The sequence below is a fragment of the Anser brachyrhynchus genome, assembly GCF_964034855.1.
Source record: "Anser brachyrhynchus genome assembly, chromosome: 10".
Lineage (NCBI taxonomy): Eukaryota > Metazoa > Chordata > Aves > Anseriformes > Anatidae > Anser > Anser brachyrhynchus.
In genome coordinates, this window is record NC_137705.1 from 12,875,997 (window position 1) to 12,892,754 (window position 16,758).

General features: G+C 34.8%; 1 protein-coding gene across 2 annotated transcripts in view; it reads left to right on the forward strand.

Moving 5' to 3' along the window:
* The window catches only part of DNAH12 (dynein axonemal heavy chain 12), a gene marked incomplete at its 3' end in the record, with an annotated part of 69,025 nt that overhangs the window by 22,143 nt on the left and 30,124 nt on the right, over positions 1-16,758 (forward strand). For both annotated transcript variants that reach the window (XM_080606145.1, XM_080606146.1), the window contains 19 exons: positions 610-729; positions 1,144-1,300; positions 1,551-1,723; positions 2,663-2,815; positions 3,216-3,455; positions 4,544-4,789; positions 5,125-5,244; positions 6,132-6,241; positions 7,072-7,255; positions 8,365-8,505; positions 9,392-9,475; positions 9,559-9,747; positions 10,483-10,602; positions 11,330-11,518; positions 12,024-12,175; positions 12,918-13,056; positions 13,144-13,310; positions 14,337-14,592; positions 16,436-16,735. In XM_080606145.1, the coding sequence (XP_080462271.1) occupies positions 610-729; positions 1,144-1,300; positions 1,551-1,723; positions 2,663-2,815; positions 3,216-3,455; positions 4,544-4,789; positions 5,125-5,244; positions 6,132-6,241; positions 7,072-7,255; positions 8,365-8,505; positions 9,392-9,475; positions 9,559-9,747; positions 10,483-10,602; positions 11,330-11,518; positions 12,024-12,175; positions 12,918-13,056; positions 13,144-13,310; positions 14,337-14,592; positions 16,436-16,735 (3,240 nt within the window). The remainder of the gene's footprint in view (positions 1-609; positions 730-1,143; positions 1,301-1,550; positions 1,724-2,662; positions 2,816-3,215; positions 3,456-4,543; positions 4,790-5,124; positions 5,245-6,131; positions 6,242-7,071; positions 7,256-8,364; positions 8,506-9,391; positions 9,476-9,558; positions 9,748-10,482; positions 10,603-11,329; positions 11,519-12,023; positions 12,176-12,917; positions 13,057-13,143; positions 13,311-14,336; positions 14,593-16,435; positions 16,736-16,758) is intronic.

The following is a 16,758-nucleotide window of genomic DNA, read 5'->3' on the forward strand; positions in this document are numbered from 1 at the left end:
TAACTTGGCCTTGAACAATTCCAGAGATGGGGCATCCACAACTTTCCTGGGCAGTCTGTTCCTGCACCTCAGGACCTCCATAGTAAAGCATTTTTTCCTTATATTTAATCTAAATCTACAGTCTTTTACTTTAAAGCCATTACCCCTTGTCTGTTGTTACACTCCCCGCTGAAGAGTCCCTCTTCAGTTTTCTTGTAGGCCCACTTTCAAGTACTGGTAGGCCACTAAGGTCTCCCAGGAGCCTTCATTTGTCCAAGGTGAACAACACCAACTCCATCAGCCTTCTTCATAGGAGAGAAGCTCCAGCCATCTGATCATCCTCGTGGCCCTCCTCTGGACTCACCCTAACAGGTCCACATCCTTCCTGTGCTGGGGGCTGCAGAGCTGAATGCAGGGCTCCAGGTGGGGTCTCATGAGAGTGGAGCACAGGGGGAGAATGACCTCCTTCAACCCGCTAGCTGCACTTCTTTTGATGCAGGCCAGGATACAGCTGGCTTTCTGGGCTGCAGGTGCACATTGCCAGCTCTTGTTGAGCTTTTCATCCAGCAATACCCCATTATTTAAGTATGCACTGACACTGTATTGGTACACTGTATTTATCTCTTTCAGGCATATCTAGAGACAGAGAGAAAAAGTTGGGTTCTGGAGTGGCCTGGACAAGTAGTTTTGTGTGTGTCTCAAATGTTCTGGACAAGTGAGGTACATGAAGTTCTTTGCAATGGACCAGAGGTACTATGTAATGCATATTTTATTTTATTTTATTTTTAAATTTTTATTCATTTTTCATTTCAGCTGATGTATTTTGCCTAGTCAAATCTTCTCTTTCTACAATCAAAATTAAATTTGATAAAACATCAGCATATGAGTTTGATATGCATGAATATCTGTAAAGTGATTTATACCTTTGATTCAGGTACTTGAATACTCTTGTTTAGAGCAAGCCTGGATTAAAATGTAGTTTTGGAACATACATGAAAAACTGTGACTGAGAGAAAAGTTGATGCAAAAAAAAAAAAAAAGATGATGTATGAATATATAGGTTTAATAAGCAATCTCCATTAAGGTATTTAGTTACTGTGAAGAAGTCTGGAACACTTGAAGCTGTCATATACTCAGTTTCATAATTACCTTTGTTTTTCCCAGGGGTTAAAGGATTACTATAACACACTTCAGCTTCAACTTAGTGATATCGTAGAACTGGTAAGAGGAAAACTTTCAAAGCAAACAAGGACTACACTGGGTGCCTTGGTTACTATTGATGTTCATGCTAGAGATGTCGTCATGGAAATGATTCAAAGTGGTACTTCTCTTTTAAAAATATTTTTCTTTCTGTGTGTCTTTAATTCCATAATGCTGAATTAATCAAAAATAGCTAACCAATCTGATTTTGCTGCATAAAACACCACGGTTTTAAGACGTGAGCATCAAATGTATGTGAGTATTTGGATGCGAACATAAACAGTAATAATTTCAAAGTTGTTTTAAATTTAAATCTAATAGAAAATCCAGTTATCTAAAACTTCTTTTACTTTTAATTATGCATTTATCAGGTGTACAGAGTGAAACAGACTTTCAGTGGCTTGCACAACTACGGTATTACTGGGAATCTGAGAACGTTCGTGTCTGCATCATTAATTGCAATGTAAAATATGCTTATGAATACCTTGGAAACTCACCACGCCTTGTCATTACTCCTCTAACAGACAGGTGTTATCGCACCTTGGTATGATCTCAACAATAAGTGGTACTAAATACCATATTTGCTGTAGTATGTTATTTTTTGCATTGTTCATTATAGCCATACTTTTAGGGCTTTCAGTTGTTGTGAGACTGCTATTTCTGTAAAAGGCAATTTTCAAAGATCATAATTTCTATAGATTATTGAAAATGAAATTGAGCTACAGTAGCAAATCTGGACAGCCCATCAACATGACTTAAATTTTAGTGGATTGTTTTGTTGTGAATGTGATTTTTAAAATATGTACAGAAAAACTTCCCTGTTTAGGTTTCGTCGCTTTCTAGGTTACGAGAACACGAAATCCATTTCTTATGCCCTGTAGTTGTTAAATGAAATGGAGAAGGAACCACTTGTGATCATAGCTTTCCTAAGGCTAGTAGGAGTTTAGCAACTTTTTAGTCTCCCTGCTCCTGCTAGAGGTGTTTATCTTTGTACTGTTCTATCATCAACTAACCTGACAATGGAAAATTACCATGCATACCAAAATGATATACTGTGAGGAGTACAAATGCAACAGAGGGGGACAGGGTAGGAAAGAAAAAGAAAAAAGGAAAAAGTATATTAAAGTAGAAGTGGAGGTAGAAAAGAGTAAACTAATTGCTTGAAGTCTGGTGTGAAAGATGTATCTAAACAAGACCTGAAAGACTGGATTCAATAAAGTTCGAGTAACTAATCATGGTCATGATCATAATGTATAAAACTAAATTCTCTTTTAGGGAAAATTCATTTCTCTTGTCTCTATTTCTAAGCCATAAGTAAATTTCAGATTATTTTTAGATTTGCATAATATATAAATGTACTTTTTCTTTTAGTTTCATACAGTCATTTTATTTATCTAATGCAATTTAAAGTAAGACTTTCATTCAGAATAATTTCATATGAATGAAGTACTAATAATTTCCATAAACTATTTCTGTTCCTTAGATTGGAGCTTTTTATTTAAATCTTGGTGGGGCCCCAGAGGGTCCAGCAGGAACAGGTAAAACAGAGACCACCAAAGATTTAGCTAAAGCTTTGGCTGTGCAGTGTGTTGTCTTCAACTGTTCTGATGGCCTCGATTACCTGGCAATGGGAAAGGTAAATAGAATTAAATGTTAGGCTTTGTATTTTATTTATTAGGATGAAAAACTGTAGGGTGCCCACTTTGCAGGGACACTTGAATAAATGAGGCTTGCTACCCTTGGACACAATATAATGGTCCCTACATATGTTAAATTTTCTATGCATCATGAAATCCTGTAAGTCACTAATTAAAACACAAAAAGAAACAAGTTTGCCAGAACAGAATCTTGTGATTTAGCTTTCTTTAAAACAAAGACTTTGTCATTATATCACTGACTTTTGCTCTAAACAGGCTTAGATATTATCAAAATTGTATCTTTCATATAATTAAACTTCCAACATGATACTCTTAGTTTCTTTAGAATCCTTGAAAATTGTGTTAGAGATGTTATTGCTGTCTTTCTTAATTTAACAGTTTTTCAAGGGATTGGCTTCGTCAGGTGCATGGGCATGTTTTGATGAATTCAATCGCATTGAACTGGAAGTATTGTCTGTTGTGGCACAGCAGATTCTTTGCATCCAGAGAGCCATACAGATAAAGCTAGAAAAGTTTGTTTTTGAAGGAACTGAACTGAAGCTTAACCCCAACTGTTTTGTAGCTATCACTATGAACCCAGGTTATGCAGGACGTTCTGAACTTCCAGATAATCTGAAGGTAAAATTGTAAAATATATGCGTTTGCTTAAAAAAAATATTTTAAAAATAGTAATAAAAAATACGTATTTCTGGTATTATTTCAGGTTTACTTCATATTTTACCACACACTTGTTTTGTGATTTACACATACCAAATCTCTTTTTTCCTAACTACTTCTGTTATTTCTGAAAGAATTTAAACCTTTTTTTTTTTTTTTTCCTCTTGTGTCTATTTCTGTTTTTCATGCTTATTTTTCCAGGCCAAAGACTTCAATACCGTAACAAGTAAACTGGCAAGTGTCAGACTGTTATTAGATTGTATGATTTGGATGATAACTTTGTTAAGTTGGAAGGATATTTTGGAAGAATGCTTTAAGAAAAGTATTTTTACATAGCATTTATTGTAGGCTTGCTTAAAAGAAGTTCTGGTGAACTACACTTCATACATATAATGAGTTTGCTTAGATTACATGGTTAAATAAAAACTAAGGGATTATTTTTGTGACTAGATTAGCTGTTTCATTGAGGTGGTTTGGCTTTAACAAAGTAATTTGGAGCCTTTTGGAAGCAGTGCTACAGTGTACTGTTCCTTAACACTCAGGGTAGGGCAGAGTAGGTGCTATACTATACATGTCAATTTAAAGCAGACTTAATATGGTATGAAAATATGTCAAGCACTGATTACCTCAGGAAAGGAAGTGCATTCTCTCATGCTATCTACATCACTTACTGCTGTGTTGGATGCGTCAGTGTAAGCGGCAAACTGCACTTCTGAGGCAGTGTTGAGGGGAAATAGCTGCAGAGTGTCTTTCCTGCATTGACGTGTACATGGAGATGAATCTTGATGGTGTTGTGTTTACATTAGCTTCCTAGCAAGTCATAAACTGTCTCTGCATAAATTAGCAGATTTTATTAGCAAATTTTTCTATTTGATTGGCTCCCAGTGTTCTGCACACTACTGCTTTCCAGTGTGACAGTGTAAATGATCCACAGCTTATCTACATAATCATATTAAGCAGTACTTCAGTAGAAAGTAGAAATGCTGTGGTGGGATGATCCATTACCCACAAAAATTATCTAAAGATATTTCTTTGGGTATATGTTTCAGGTTCTTTTCCGAACAGTAGCCATGATGGTTCCTAACTATGCTCTGATAGCAGAAATTTCTCTGTATTCATATGGATTTCTGAATGCAAAGTCACTGTCGGTGAAGATAGTAATGACCTACAGGCTTTGCTCAGAACAGCTTTCCTCTCAGTATCACTATGACTATGGTATGCGAGCAGTTAAAGCTGTTTTGGTGGCTGCTGGGAATCTAAAATTGAAATTTCCGAAGCAAGATGAAGATGTATTGGTGAGTTCAAGGAATAATTCATGAGGAATTTTACTGGTGCATGCAGTTCTGAGTTCTGAGGGTATTTCCACCACATCTTCACTGTCATGTCACTGCTCCACTTTATTTAGGTTCCCTATTTGTGAAACAAAGATTGTCTTTTTTTATTTTTTAGTAACATCTGTTAAGTACATGCTGCACTTTCCAGTGCTCTTCTGCTGATTGCACAGTTGTGTTTAACTGCTTATCAAAGGCACCATATAATTAATAATCTTTGTTACATATTGTTTTAATTTCTGAACAGTTTATTCTTTGTTTCTAATGAGAACAATAAGCTGTGTAATTGTTTTCTCTAGCTTCTTAGATCAATTAAGGACGTGAACGAGCCCAAATTTTTGTCATGTGATATACCTCTGTTCATGGGTATAACTAGTGATCTATTTCCTGGAATCAAACTTCCTGATGCAGACTACAATGTAAGTATATTTGTAACTTTTTGTTGGTAAAAATTATCAGTTTTGCTTGTTTATCTTGTAACCAAGTGTAATTAATACAGTAATCTGTGAGTTGTTGTGAGATATGGAAAATTGTGAATGTTTGCAATGAAACTTTGTACCACAGAAAATTCTTGGATCTGTTGTGAGTTTAATTCACATCTGAGTTCCCTTATGTCCAGAAGGGCTGTGTAAAGCATCTTACAAATCAGAAACTGATCTGCAAATTTACCGGATTTCAGAGTCTGGCTGATTTCCATCCTAATTTTGGATGTAATTGATCCTAATTGTTGGATATATTTCAGTGAGATTAAGCTTTGTGCTTGCATTTTGTTTTGCTTATAACAAATAAAGCACAGTTCCTTTGTAGGAGGATCACTGGGAAAAAGATAAAGATGGTGGAAAAAACAGAATGGATTCACTTTTAAAAATTTTCCAGTAAATACTAGACTCCTGTCAAAAGTGTAGTATACTGATGCACAGTGTTGCTTTGCTGCTGCTGATATGCCTTTCCTGCAGGATAAAATTTGTAGTTAACTCCTGTTCTAGCATAGGAAGTACAGAAGTGATTTTTTTTGCAGGGATGTTTGCTGTATTCTGATTAGTAGTATTTCAGTTATTAATTAATGTGAAACCCTTGACAATGATCATAAACTGTTCTACTGTAGTCCAAGAGATGAATTTAATTGATATGGTGTGATGAATATTTACTTGTAATTTTACTAATGAATAAAATTAATAAATATACTTAATCTGGAATTATACATTTATAATTTGTAAACACAAGAACAGGGTTTTAAAAGTGGGAGGGGAGGAAAAGAAAAGAAAAACTTGTAGCAAATGATAAGACTGATTTGTTTTGATTTTAGGATTTTCTGGAATGTGCGAGTGAATGTTGTATTCGACATAATGTCCAACCTGTAAAAGCTTTCATAGAGAAAATGATACAGACGTATGAAATGATGATTGTTAGACATGGGTAAGATTCCCATTGCTGTTTCACAAGCTGTATTTGTTGTCATTTGGGTTTATACCGTGGTTGTCTATATCACATATAAAAGGTTTTAATGGTGGCAAAATGTTTGTGTTGAAACAGTTGGTTACCAATACTACTTTAACGTGTACCAAAATTCTCGTGAATCTAGTGTCCAGATTTTGGCCTGGATAGAGCCAATTTTCTTCATAGTGGCTGGCATGGTGCTGTGTTTTGGATTTAGCATGAGAATAACGCTGGTAACACACCGATGTTACAGTCATTGCAGAGCAGTGCTTATACTGAGTCAAGGACTTTGCAGCTTCTCATACCACTGGCTAGTGGGCAGGCTGGGGGTGCACAAGGAGCTGGAAAGGGACAACCAGGACAGCTGGCCCAGCCTGGCCAAAGGGATATTCCGTGCCATGTGGCATTGTGCTGAGCAATGGAACTGGGGGCACTTGGCCAGGGGGGCTGCCATTGCTCGGAGATTGACTGGCCATCAGTCAGCTGTAGTGAGCAATGGTGTTGTGTGTTGGTTATCAGATCTCTGCTGTTGTGTTCCTAGGGGGTGGGTGGGGGTGATGTGTGTGTGTGTGCGTGTTGTAAAAATCAGGCAGATACACAATATAGGCTTGCAAGTTCATGTATGATTTTGATTGCAACACCTTTAAAAAGTTATTTTCTAGGTATATGGGCCAGATCTACCAAAATATTTAAGCATATGGATGATGATGTTGGCCTTCATGTGGTCTGTAAGAGTAAAAATTGCAAGACATCTATTAATAGCTTTTTTTTTTTTCTTTCCTCCTTTTTTTTTTTCTTCCATCTAACAGCTTTATGCTGGTAGGGGAACCGTTTTCTGGGAAGACCAAAGTTCTACATGTGTTGGCGGATACGCTGTCTCTTATGAAAGAGCGTAGTTATGGTGAAGAAGAAAGAGTAATTTTTAGGACTGTGAATCCAAAATCAATCACTATGGGTCAGCTTTTTGGGCAGTTTGATTTGGTATCTCATGAGGTAATGCATGTTTTTAAAATAGTGTGTAGCAATTGCCTGTCTTTATCTGTTTCTTCCTGTCACATGCTGTGGCTTTCATGGCGATTGTATGAATGTACTTTTTAAACTGCATTTTAACTTTAGGTTAACTCATGGTGTTATTGCACAGCTGTTTTCAGGCCAGGAAAGGCTTCTGCTTTTTTAAGTCCCACTTCCAGACAGTGTTTCTTCATTCTCTGGAATCCAGTGTTTGTAGGGTTGTATTGTTAATAACATTACTGGTTCGTTGGTTTTAAGAATCAATAAACAAACATAACAGTATGGGTTCTTTCTTTTTTTTTTAACTTTTCCCATATATGTGAGACCTCCTTGATCCTTGATAGTAAACAGTTGAATTTGTGGTTTTATCACTTTAAACGCACATGAGAACACTATTTTAATTAGTGTTGTTCTAACTCATACTTAGATGGCTGGTTTCAAATTAGTGTTGAAAATAATGCAGCAGTAAGTGTGTATGAAGTTATGTAGGTTTTAATATGCAAAAGAAGCAATGCCATTCTGAGAGGCATTGTCCTAATATAGCTCTATCCATGCTAGGGAGACATACCAAACTTAACTGGATTCATTTCTCTGTCAGTTCTGAACTAGTGTAATCAAAGTAGTGCCAAAACTATCTGGAAAAACTTACAAACTCATCAGTTCCCCACTGTAAAACTTAGGTTTGGAGAAAAAAGGATATAGAAAAGTGAATATGAAATACTGAAACTTAGGATGAGTCTGGGAAGAAGCCAATGCAAGCCAGAAAAAAAAACACTTCTAACTTTCTGTGAAATGAATTCCCTGTCTTCTGTTTATTTTAACAAAATGGATTTTTAAAGGCGAAAGATCACCGTCTGTTTTTAAATTTGCTGATGTTGCATGGCCCTTTGTGAAACTGCAAAGCTGTACTCTGCTCTCTGCAGAGCAAGAGAATAGTTAAAGAGAAGAAAAATGAAAAGGAATAGTTTACTTTTTTCAGTTCAATTAAAAAAGCCTTTGACAAATACTTACTAATAGGATTACTGGTAGTTTAAATTGAAATATGTATACTATGTCTTTTTACCTTTCCTTCCTACATTCTCCCCTTCTAGTGGACAGATGGTATAGTTGCTAATACTTTCAGAGAATTTGCATTATCTGAGACTCCTGAACGCAAGTGGGTTATCTTTGATGGCCCAATTGATACTCTGTGGATAGAAAGCATGAACACCGTTCTGGATGACAACAAAAAGGTATCAGTGTAAATAAACGCCTAAATGATATATGACATTTTGAAAGTATTCTTCTACCTATAAAAACACAAAAGCAAACAGACAAACTTGGCATTTCAAATGCAAGGTGGCTTTGGGAATAAGTCATTACGTTTTGTGTTTGGTTTTTGTTGTTTTCTTTTTTCTGTATTGGAATCATAATCATAGTATCAACCTGTAAGATGTTTAATGTATACTAATCCCTTAATATAAGATGTTCTTAATGAAAATGAATAATTCAATTTTAAATTAAAAAAAAAATAAATTACAATTAATGTAAAGTCCACAGTTTCAAAAGTTGTCTCTAATTGTAAGTGCTTAAATTTCTGCAATCCCAACTGAAAACAAAAAAGGTTGCATTTTCAATATTAAATTCTGAAGTTAAAGTTGTAACCATACAACTTCTAAAAATGGGCCTTAGGAATTTGCAAGTGTATATAAAAATTACAGACAACATTTTGCATTTGAATTTTGGATAATTTGTGAAAATACTCAATTTGAACTATTGTTCTTATAAGCAGGAAAGGTGGATCTCCAACTGGAATGCTTCGTTATTAGCAACAAGAGTAGCAGATATCCTTTCTGCTTGCTGCCTTTCTTTATCCTGTCATATATAGGGTTGATAGTTATTGGTAATGAACCTACTGGTGGGATAATGTGGAGTACTATGGTGTAAGTGAAGAATTTAGGTATTTCTTGTAAACTACTGGTTATTGCTCCAAATTATTAAACATTTTATGTGGTTGGCATTGCTTCTGATTAAACTTGGATTTGCTAATTTTCATGTATATCTCCAGTGTGATAGGAAGGGTAACTGACAACTGCATGTTTTCTTTTTTTGTAATCTTCCTTTTTTTCTTAATTGAAGCTTTGTTTGATGAGTGGAGAAATCATCCAAATGTCCCTTCAGATGAGTCTAATTTTTGAAACAATGGACCTTTCCCAGGCATCTGTAAGTTCTGTATTTAATGGAAATATAAAACTAAGTTCAATAAATTAAATATATAATAAAGCGAGTTTACTGTTCTTCCCTAGCCTGCTACAGTCAGTCGCTGTGGCATGATTTATTTGGAGCCTTCACAACTGGGCTGGACACCACTTGTTACCTCTTGGTTAAGTAAACTGCCTGAACCTCTTAACCTAAAAGTACATCAAGATCTTCTGCAGGGACTTTTTGATTGGTTAATACCACCAGCATTACAACTCCGTCAGAAACAGTGCAAGGTATTGTTTGTAATTTTTTCCTGCAGTAGTTAGGTATCCACCTGCATTCTTGTTACTTGGGTAGTGAGAGCTGTTCTCTTTTGACGAGGATAATTACAGTGTCTATGCAGCAGCCACCCATTATTTTGGGAAGTGCAACCCTTGTGTCCGGTGTGAAAAGTTGGAAAGAGAACATTAGGTAAGATGTGTTGTAAGTTCATCATAGTTTCCACCTTGTTCTTTTCAAAAATAAATTAATCATTCAAAGTACTGAGTGGAAAGTCACCCCTTTTTGCATTTTTGGTGATGGTTTTCTGTGTGTTGTGTTTTTTTTTTTTTTCTCTTTTTTTTTTTCCTTTAAAGATGTTGTTTTGAATAGAGAAAGCACTTTTTTAAGTTTTAGGGAAATGTACATGTAGTTTTTTTTGCAAACTATGCATTTTTTAGTGCATGCTTTTTAGTGCATGGGCTTTTGCTTGTTCATTGTTGTAGTTGTTTCTGTGTGTTTTCTTTTTATTTTAAGATGTAAGAATAGGAGGTCCCATGGTAGCTCTGAACATGGTTAACAACCTATATGTTGTGACATTTCAAAGGTAGAGAGAAGTAAATGATCTTTTGAATGAAAATCAGTGAAAATCTTGCCTTCGAGTATTTGTTCTGAATTAGCTAATCGTTTAATTACTTCAGTATTTTGACTCCAAAATGTAAGCTAACTTAACTCGTAATGTATAATACCCCTCCTTTTGCATCTCTTAGGAACTGGTACCTACAAGCAATAGCAGTATTGTAGTAGCTCTTACACGGCTTTTTGAAATGTTGATTTGTCAACATGTACAAGAAGATCCCACCAACAAAAACATCCATGTGTGGATTATGGTTGGTTTTGTGTGTTTTTTGTTTGCTTGTTTTTTAATCATGCTGTAAAATGTGTATGTATCTGTTTCTGCATATGCCTGTTTTCAAAACTAATTGGACTAACAAAAACAATTTAGTTTAGGAGTAAAAGATATGAGAAACAACTTTGCTTCTTTGTTGTTCCCTTCCCACAAACTTTGGAAGTACCCAGGTGTGACAGCAGCAAAGCAAGTAACAAATGTGATTAGATATTTTACTGTTTTTCCAGTTATCTGAGATAACTACTGTTACCAATTGACTTGTTTGAGCAAAATTTCCTTGGGACAAGTTTTCTCTAGAAGTTATAGTAGGTGGACCCTCTGTCTAACCCTGTTTGGTGGTTCTTAAGATAGATGGGGAAAAAAACAAACACCAGAATGTAGGAACCTGTATTTAAAATTGAATTTGAAAATTCCTAGATTCTGGTTTGCTATTAGAGAATCCATGAGACCACAACTGAGCTATTCTCAGGCTCTGTCATGTGACATAATAATTTACTCCATGGCCTCTATTTTTTTTTTCTCAAGTTGGTTTTAGTTTGCTCTGTCATTACTCAGATTTCTAGATTTCTTTAGACCAAGTTTATTCAAGGGCAACCTGTAACACCTTTATGCTTAAATACTTTTCAGAATTATGTTTGTTAATGAGATTATACAGTGTTAGATTATGTCATCTTTTTAGACAGTTGCTCACCTTTTTGCCTTTGCAGGGTTGCTTTGCTTTTGCCACAATCTGGTCCATTGGTGGAACTTGTGATGGTGATAGCAGAATTATTTTTGATAGTTTCTTGAGGGAAATTTTGGCTGGAAAATCTGGAAGAAATCCTGCACCAAAGGTAGTGGGAAAATGGGAATGTCCCTTTGAAGAGAAAGGCTTGGTCTATGACTACGTGTTTGAGGTAAGATTGCTTGCTTCTGTCTTGATTGAAGTAAATTTTTGCAGTTTGAAAGGAAGGAAAATAGAGGTAGATGTATATTTTAACTTTACAAAGATTGTTGGATGTTGTAAAGTGTTGGTGTTGAATCAAATCCTATAGTGCATATTTCATTTATTATTATTTTTAAAATACTAATATGCTGACCAATTTGTTTTTTCAGACAATACCTAGCTGTGCACAGCAGTTATGGTCCCTTTTTAGATAAAGCTAAGCTGACAGGGTCAAGTCTGGTTTTGCATAGAAGGAAAGATGGCTACTTTCTATAAAGATGGATATTGTGTCTGTGGGCAACTTGTTTATGTTACAGTTGTGTTTATCGTATCCATTGGAAATGTTAGATTCTACTTGCTGTTCTAAAGTTAGGCATATGTTCTTTTTTTTTTTTTTGTCTGGTTGCTTTTTGTTTTGTTTTGTTTTTCTTTTTCCTAACCAAAAGCCTTAATTTTACCTCTGTATTTTTTCCTAGCTGAAAGGCAGAGGATGTTGGGTTCATTGGAATGGATTTATTAAAAATATTAATTACAGTGATAAAAACTTGAAGATTCAAGATATTATAGTCCCAACTATGGACACAGTCAGATATACCTATTTGATGGAACTATTCATTGCCCATGGAAAGTCAGTAACTTCAATACAAATCTCAGAACTATTTGTCATATGTAGAAACATCTTTTACTCTTTCCATTGACTTCATGTTTTTTATCAAGCCCTCAAAGTTTGTTTGGCTTGTTAAAAATAGGCATTTATTATGAAGAATACAATTTGTTGCCTTAAAGTCTAGGTTTGTTTTGTTTTGTTTCAATGAAGTCCTGTTATAATTCTGCTTTAGTGTGTTCATTCTGTGTCTTTCTGATGATTCAGTTACAACAACAGCTTGAGGAATTTTTGTACTCTTTCTTCTTTAGTACTGAAATATATATTTTTTCTTTGATTTGTCCTAAGTTAAAATCAATTATATTATATATATGTGTGTGTATAAATATATTATTATATATTATTATACAAAAGAACGAAATGTAACAATTTCAGGTTGAATTTCAAGGCTGAAAGTTTTATGAAGTTTAAATTACTGAAAGACCTATCAGGATAAATTTAAGTTCCACATAAGTCCATATATACTCCAAAGCCAGTAGAATGAGAGAATGAGAAATGTCTCTTTCTCCACCTCTGATCCCTTTGTCAATTACAAAGAGGTTATGTGAATGAGTATTTTAAAACATTATAGCTTCTTTTTTTAAGGCTTTTAATATTTTTAGAGATAGGAAAACTTAGAGCCTTTGTCTTCTAGTTGTGATTAATTTGTAGTTGTTTAGATTTCTGTGGTCTATGCTTTCTTTTCTTTCTTTCTTTCTTGGTGAAGACCACTGCTTTTAGTGGGACCAACAGGTACTGGGAAATCTGTATATGTCAAGGACAAGTTAATGAACAACTTGGAAAAGGAGCGCTATTTTCCCTTCTTCATTAATTTTTCAGCTCGAACCAGTGCCAATCAGACTCAGGTTGGTAGAACAGACAATTAGTGCTTCAAAAAGATGATCTATATGAATATTTAATCAGTGTTCTGAATATTCCTGTCTGCATTGTAGAACATTATTATGGCAAGGCTGGACAAGAGGCGTAAAGGAGTCTTTGGCCCTCCAATGGGAAAAAAGTGCATTATTTTTGTAGATGATATGAATATGCCTGCTTTGGAGAAGTACGGTGCACAGCCTCCTATAGAACTTTTAAGACAGTTCTTTGACCATGGAATTTGGTAATTATTTGAAATAAAAGTGAAAAGTTCAAGTTGCTGCCTTTGGTGATATTATTATTCGCTTGAATTTTCTTTTTAAAACTTTCTTAAAATACTTTGTAAATTTTATGATAGCTTTGGTTTGTATGAAAAACATATTATTTAAAGTTGAAGCAACTTTTATGTTGCTCTTTAAGTGATTTTTCGATTTAGGAAATTGATAATCAGGGTTTTTTTTGTGCATTGGCTATTGCTGAAATTCAGTATTTTTACATATAAATAAAATCATTCTTTTACACTTTAATTTTTCTGTGTCAGCATTTATCTTTGTTTTTATTTTTTTCAGTGTTCTTTGTTACTTTCCATTCTCTTCCTCCCCCTCACAGTGAATTGGCAGACCTATTTTTTAGAATGCAATTATATGTAACTTTTGATTTTACTCAATACATTGTTTTTTACTGATATCCAAGATTCTCTTGGTCATTAGAATATTTTTAATTAACTTTTGTTTTTTTAATAACATTGAAATCAGATCTGGTAGTAGGCATGAAGAGAAACAAGCTGTATCTCTTCCTAGCTTTTGAGATTTTTTGGTTCAGCTTTGATTGGAAGATTGAACCAGGTGGTCTCCTGGGGTCGCTTCCAGCCTGAATTACTCTGTGATTCCAGGCATTTCTTGAATACTGTTACTTTTGTGATTCCAGGCACTGCTCAAATGTCTGATACTCTTGTATAGAGAGAATATATATTTTGCCACACTACAGTTTTAAATATTTGTTTCAAAATTTCAGATCAGGTTTTATTTAACCCTTATTAAACAAATAATCTTTCTTTCAGGCCAGCTTGATGTGTTAAGATGATCTGGGGCATAATTAGTTACAAGACTAGTTTGGGGTTTTATTGTTTTTTGGCTTTAATTGTTATATTTTTATATGTATGTACATATGTTATGCACACAGAGCATTCTGTAGTATGGGTGCATTTAACCTTTAACAAATGTGTTATATCTTTCTCTAACTAAATGTCACATTACGATTTATTTTGAAGGTACGATTTAAAGGATACATCCAAAATTACACTCGTTGATATACAGTTACTTGCTGCTATGGGGCCTCCAGGTGGTGGGAGGAATCCTGTTACTCCTCGATTTTTGCGACACTTCAACATTTGCACTATTAATTCTTTTAGTGATGAAACAATGGTCCGCATCTTCTCTACTGTAGTAGTTTTCTACCTACGGGCTCAGGAATTTCCTCCTGAGTTCTTCTCAATTGGAAATCAAATTGTCACTGCCACTTTAGAGGTAAGAGGAGAGTACTTTAATGGAAGTTTCCTTTAGTTTGTTTAGTAAAATTCCACTAGCTCTATAATAACTTAATTGGTGAAATAGAGATTTTATATATTTTGTTCCTTGTTGTTTTTAACATACAGCCTCATATGCTGTGATAAAATTGTCTTAGCTTTATGGCTGCAGTAACTTTCTTATTCTAGGAAAAGTCTTTTTGAATGTATGTTAATAAGGGCTTCATGGTACCTATCCACATACATCAAGTAGGTCAGACTGCAGTCTCTTTGGGGTTAGACAGGCACAAGAAGCTATTTCATGCAAAGGCAAAATGAAAATAGCAGTTGCAACACTCCCCAGATCCTTCTTTGAGAGACTAAGATTGAAGAAATCATGCTCTCCACTTCTGTGGAGACTCTTCCAACTTCCATGTTGCAGATTTTGGCAAGTATCATATTTGCAAGGTACCACGTGCAAAAAAGGAATGGCAATTGGTGACATCTTTGCAAAGAAGCATCAAGTTGAAGACAACGTCTTACACATACATATAGCTTTAACAGCTTATGTAGCCCAAACTAGTAGCAATGTTAACAAATCTAATGCCTACCATTAAGTATTCAAAATTGAAATGCATCAGGTAGCTCATATTTGACCGGTGAGGAATTCTGACAAAAAATCCGATAAGCTCCAAAGGCAAAATCAAGTGGCTCAAGTTTCACAGGGGACATGAGTTTGGAATTATAGCAAGTGACTTTCTCTTCTGCTGCAGAACTGAGGCCTTTCTTACATGTACACACTAGTTCTGCTTATACCCAAGGCTGTATTCAAGACTGAATCCACCTTGTTCCAAGGCCTTATAGAGCTGATATTTGGGAACTCCTGTCAGATAAGACATTCAAAGTGTGAATGATGAGGCTGACTGAATATTGCCACTGGAAATCTCTTTGTGCTTTCAGTTATCCTTCTAAAAAAAAGGAAGAAATTTGCAAGAAAGTTTTGCTTCTTTGGGCAGAAAATAATAGTAGCAGCCCAGTACAGTTATTACATACAGCTGTTTGAGTGCATTTGACTATATATGCTATTTAAACTGTTCACTGCTGTCAGGATAGAGAATCTATTCTAGCATGGATTTACATCCAAGTAAGTAGTATCTTCTGACTCCTAGGATTAAAGTGTAATGGAAGAACTAGGCTTTGGATATGAGATAACAGGTGAAATAAGTGTGTAGACAGTACCATGGATATAGTATGACTGTTAAACTTTTGTTTTAGCATTTTGTTTTGTTTTGTTTTGCAAGTTTAATGTTTGATAATTTTCTTCACATGAGTACACAGAGACAGATCAAAAGTGTCCTCTGCTGGCATTCCCTTAACATGTTACATATGTTAAATGTAATGTCAAATGACATTATTTCCATCATACAACATAAGCTATTGACAACTGATGCATTCAAAGTTACAGTAAAACATCATCAAAAATATTTTCTTAATCTGACCATTCATCATTTTTGTGGGTTTTCTTTTTATTTTTGAGTAATTTGTAGGTATACAAACAAAGAGATTCAAACACCTGAAAACTGGGAAATTAGCATTAAATAACTGATTACTTATCCCATTTGGAAATTTAGATTAATATTGCATATATGTTCCAGAACTTCATGAGAAGAATCCGATATATTCACAGGACTTTGAGATCTTTAGATATTATTAGGAAATATAAATGTTTTCCTTAGAAAAATACAATTTTGGAAGAAAGATGTTTTAAAATATTTATTATAAGAATAATTATAATAATTATAATAATACAGTCAGTGTTAATGTCTTGTCAATTTTTGCTCATTTTTTTTTTTTATTGCCTTTAGGTGTATAAGAAAGCTATCAAAAATCTTTTGCCCACACCAGCCAAATCTCATTATACATTCAACTTGCGTGACTTTTCACGTGTTATCCATGGCTGTTTGCTCATTAAGAGAAATTCAGTTGAAAGCAAACACATAATGATTCGTTTGTTTGTACATGAGGTATTTCGTGTCTTCTATGACCGTCTAGTGGAAGACGATGATAGAGCATGGTTGTTCAATTTAGTTAAAGATATTGTCAAAGAACATTTCAAAGAAGCATTTGATTCAGTTTTTGCACATCTGAGGCAGAAAAACACCCCTGTGAGTATCTCATTTAAGCGGTT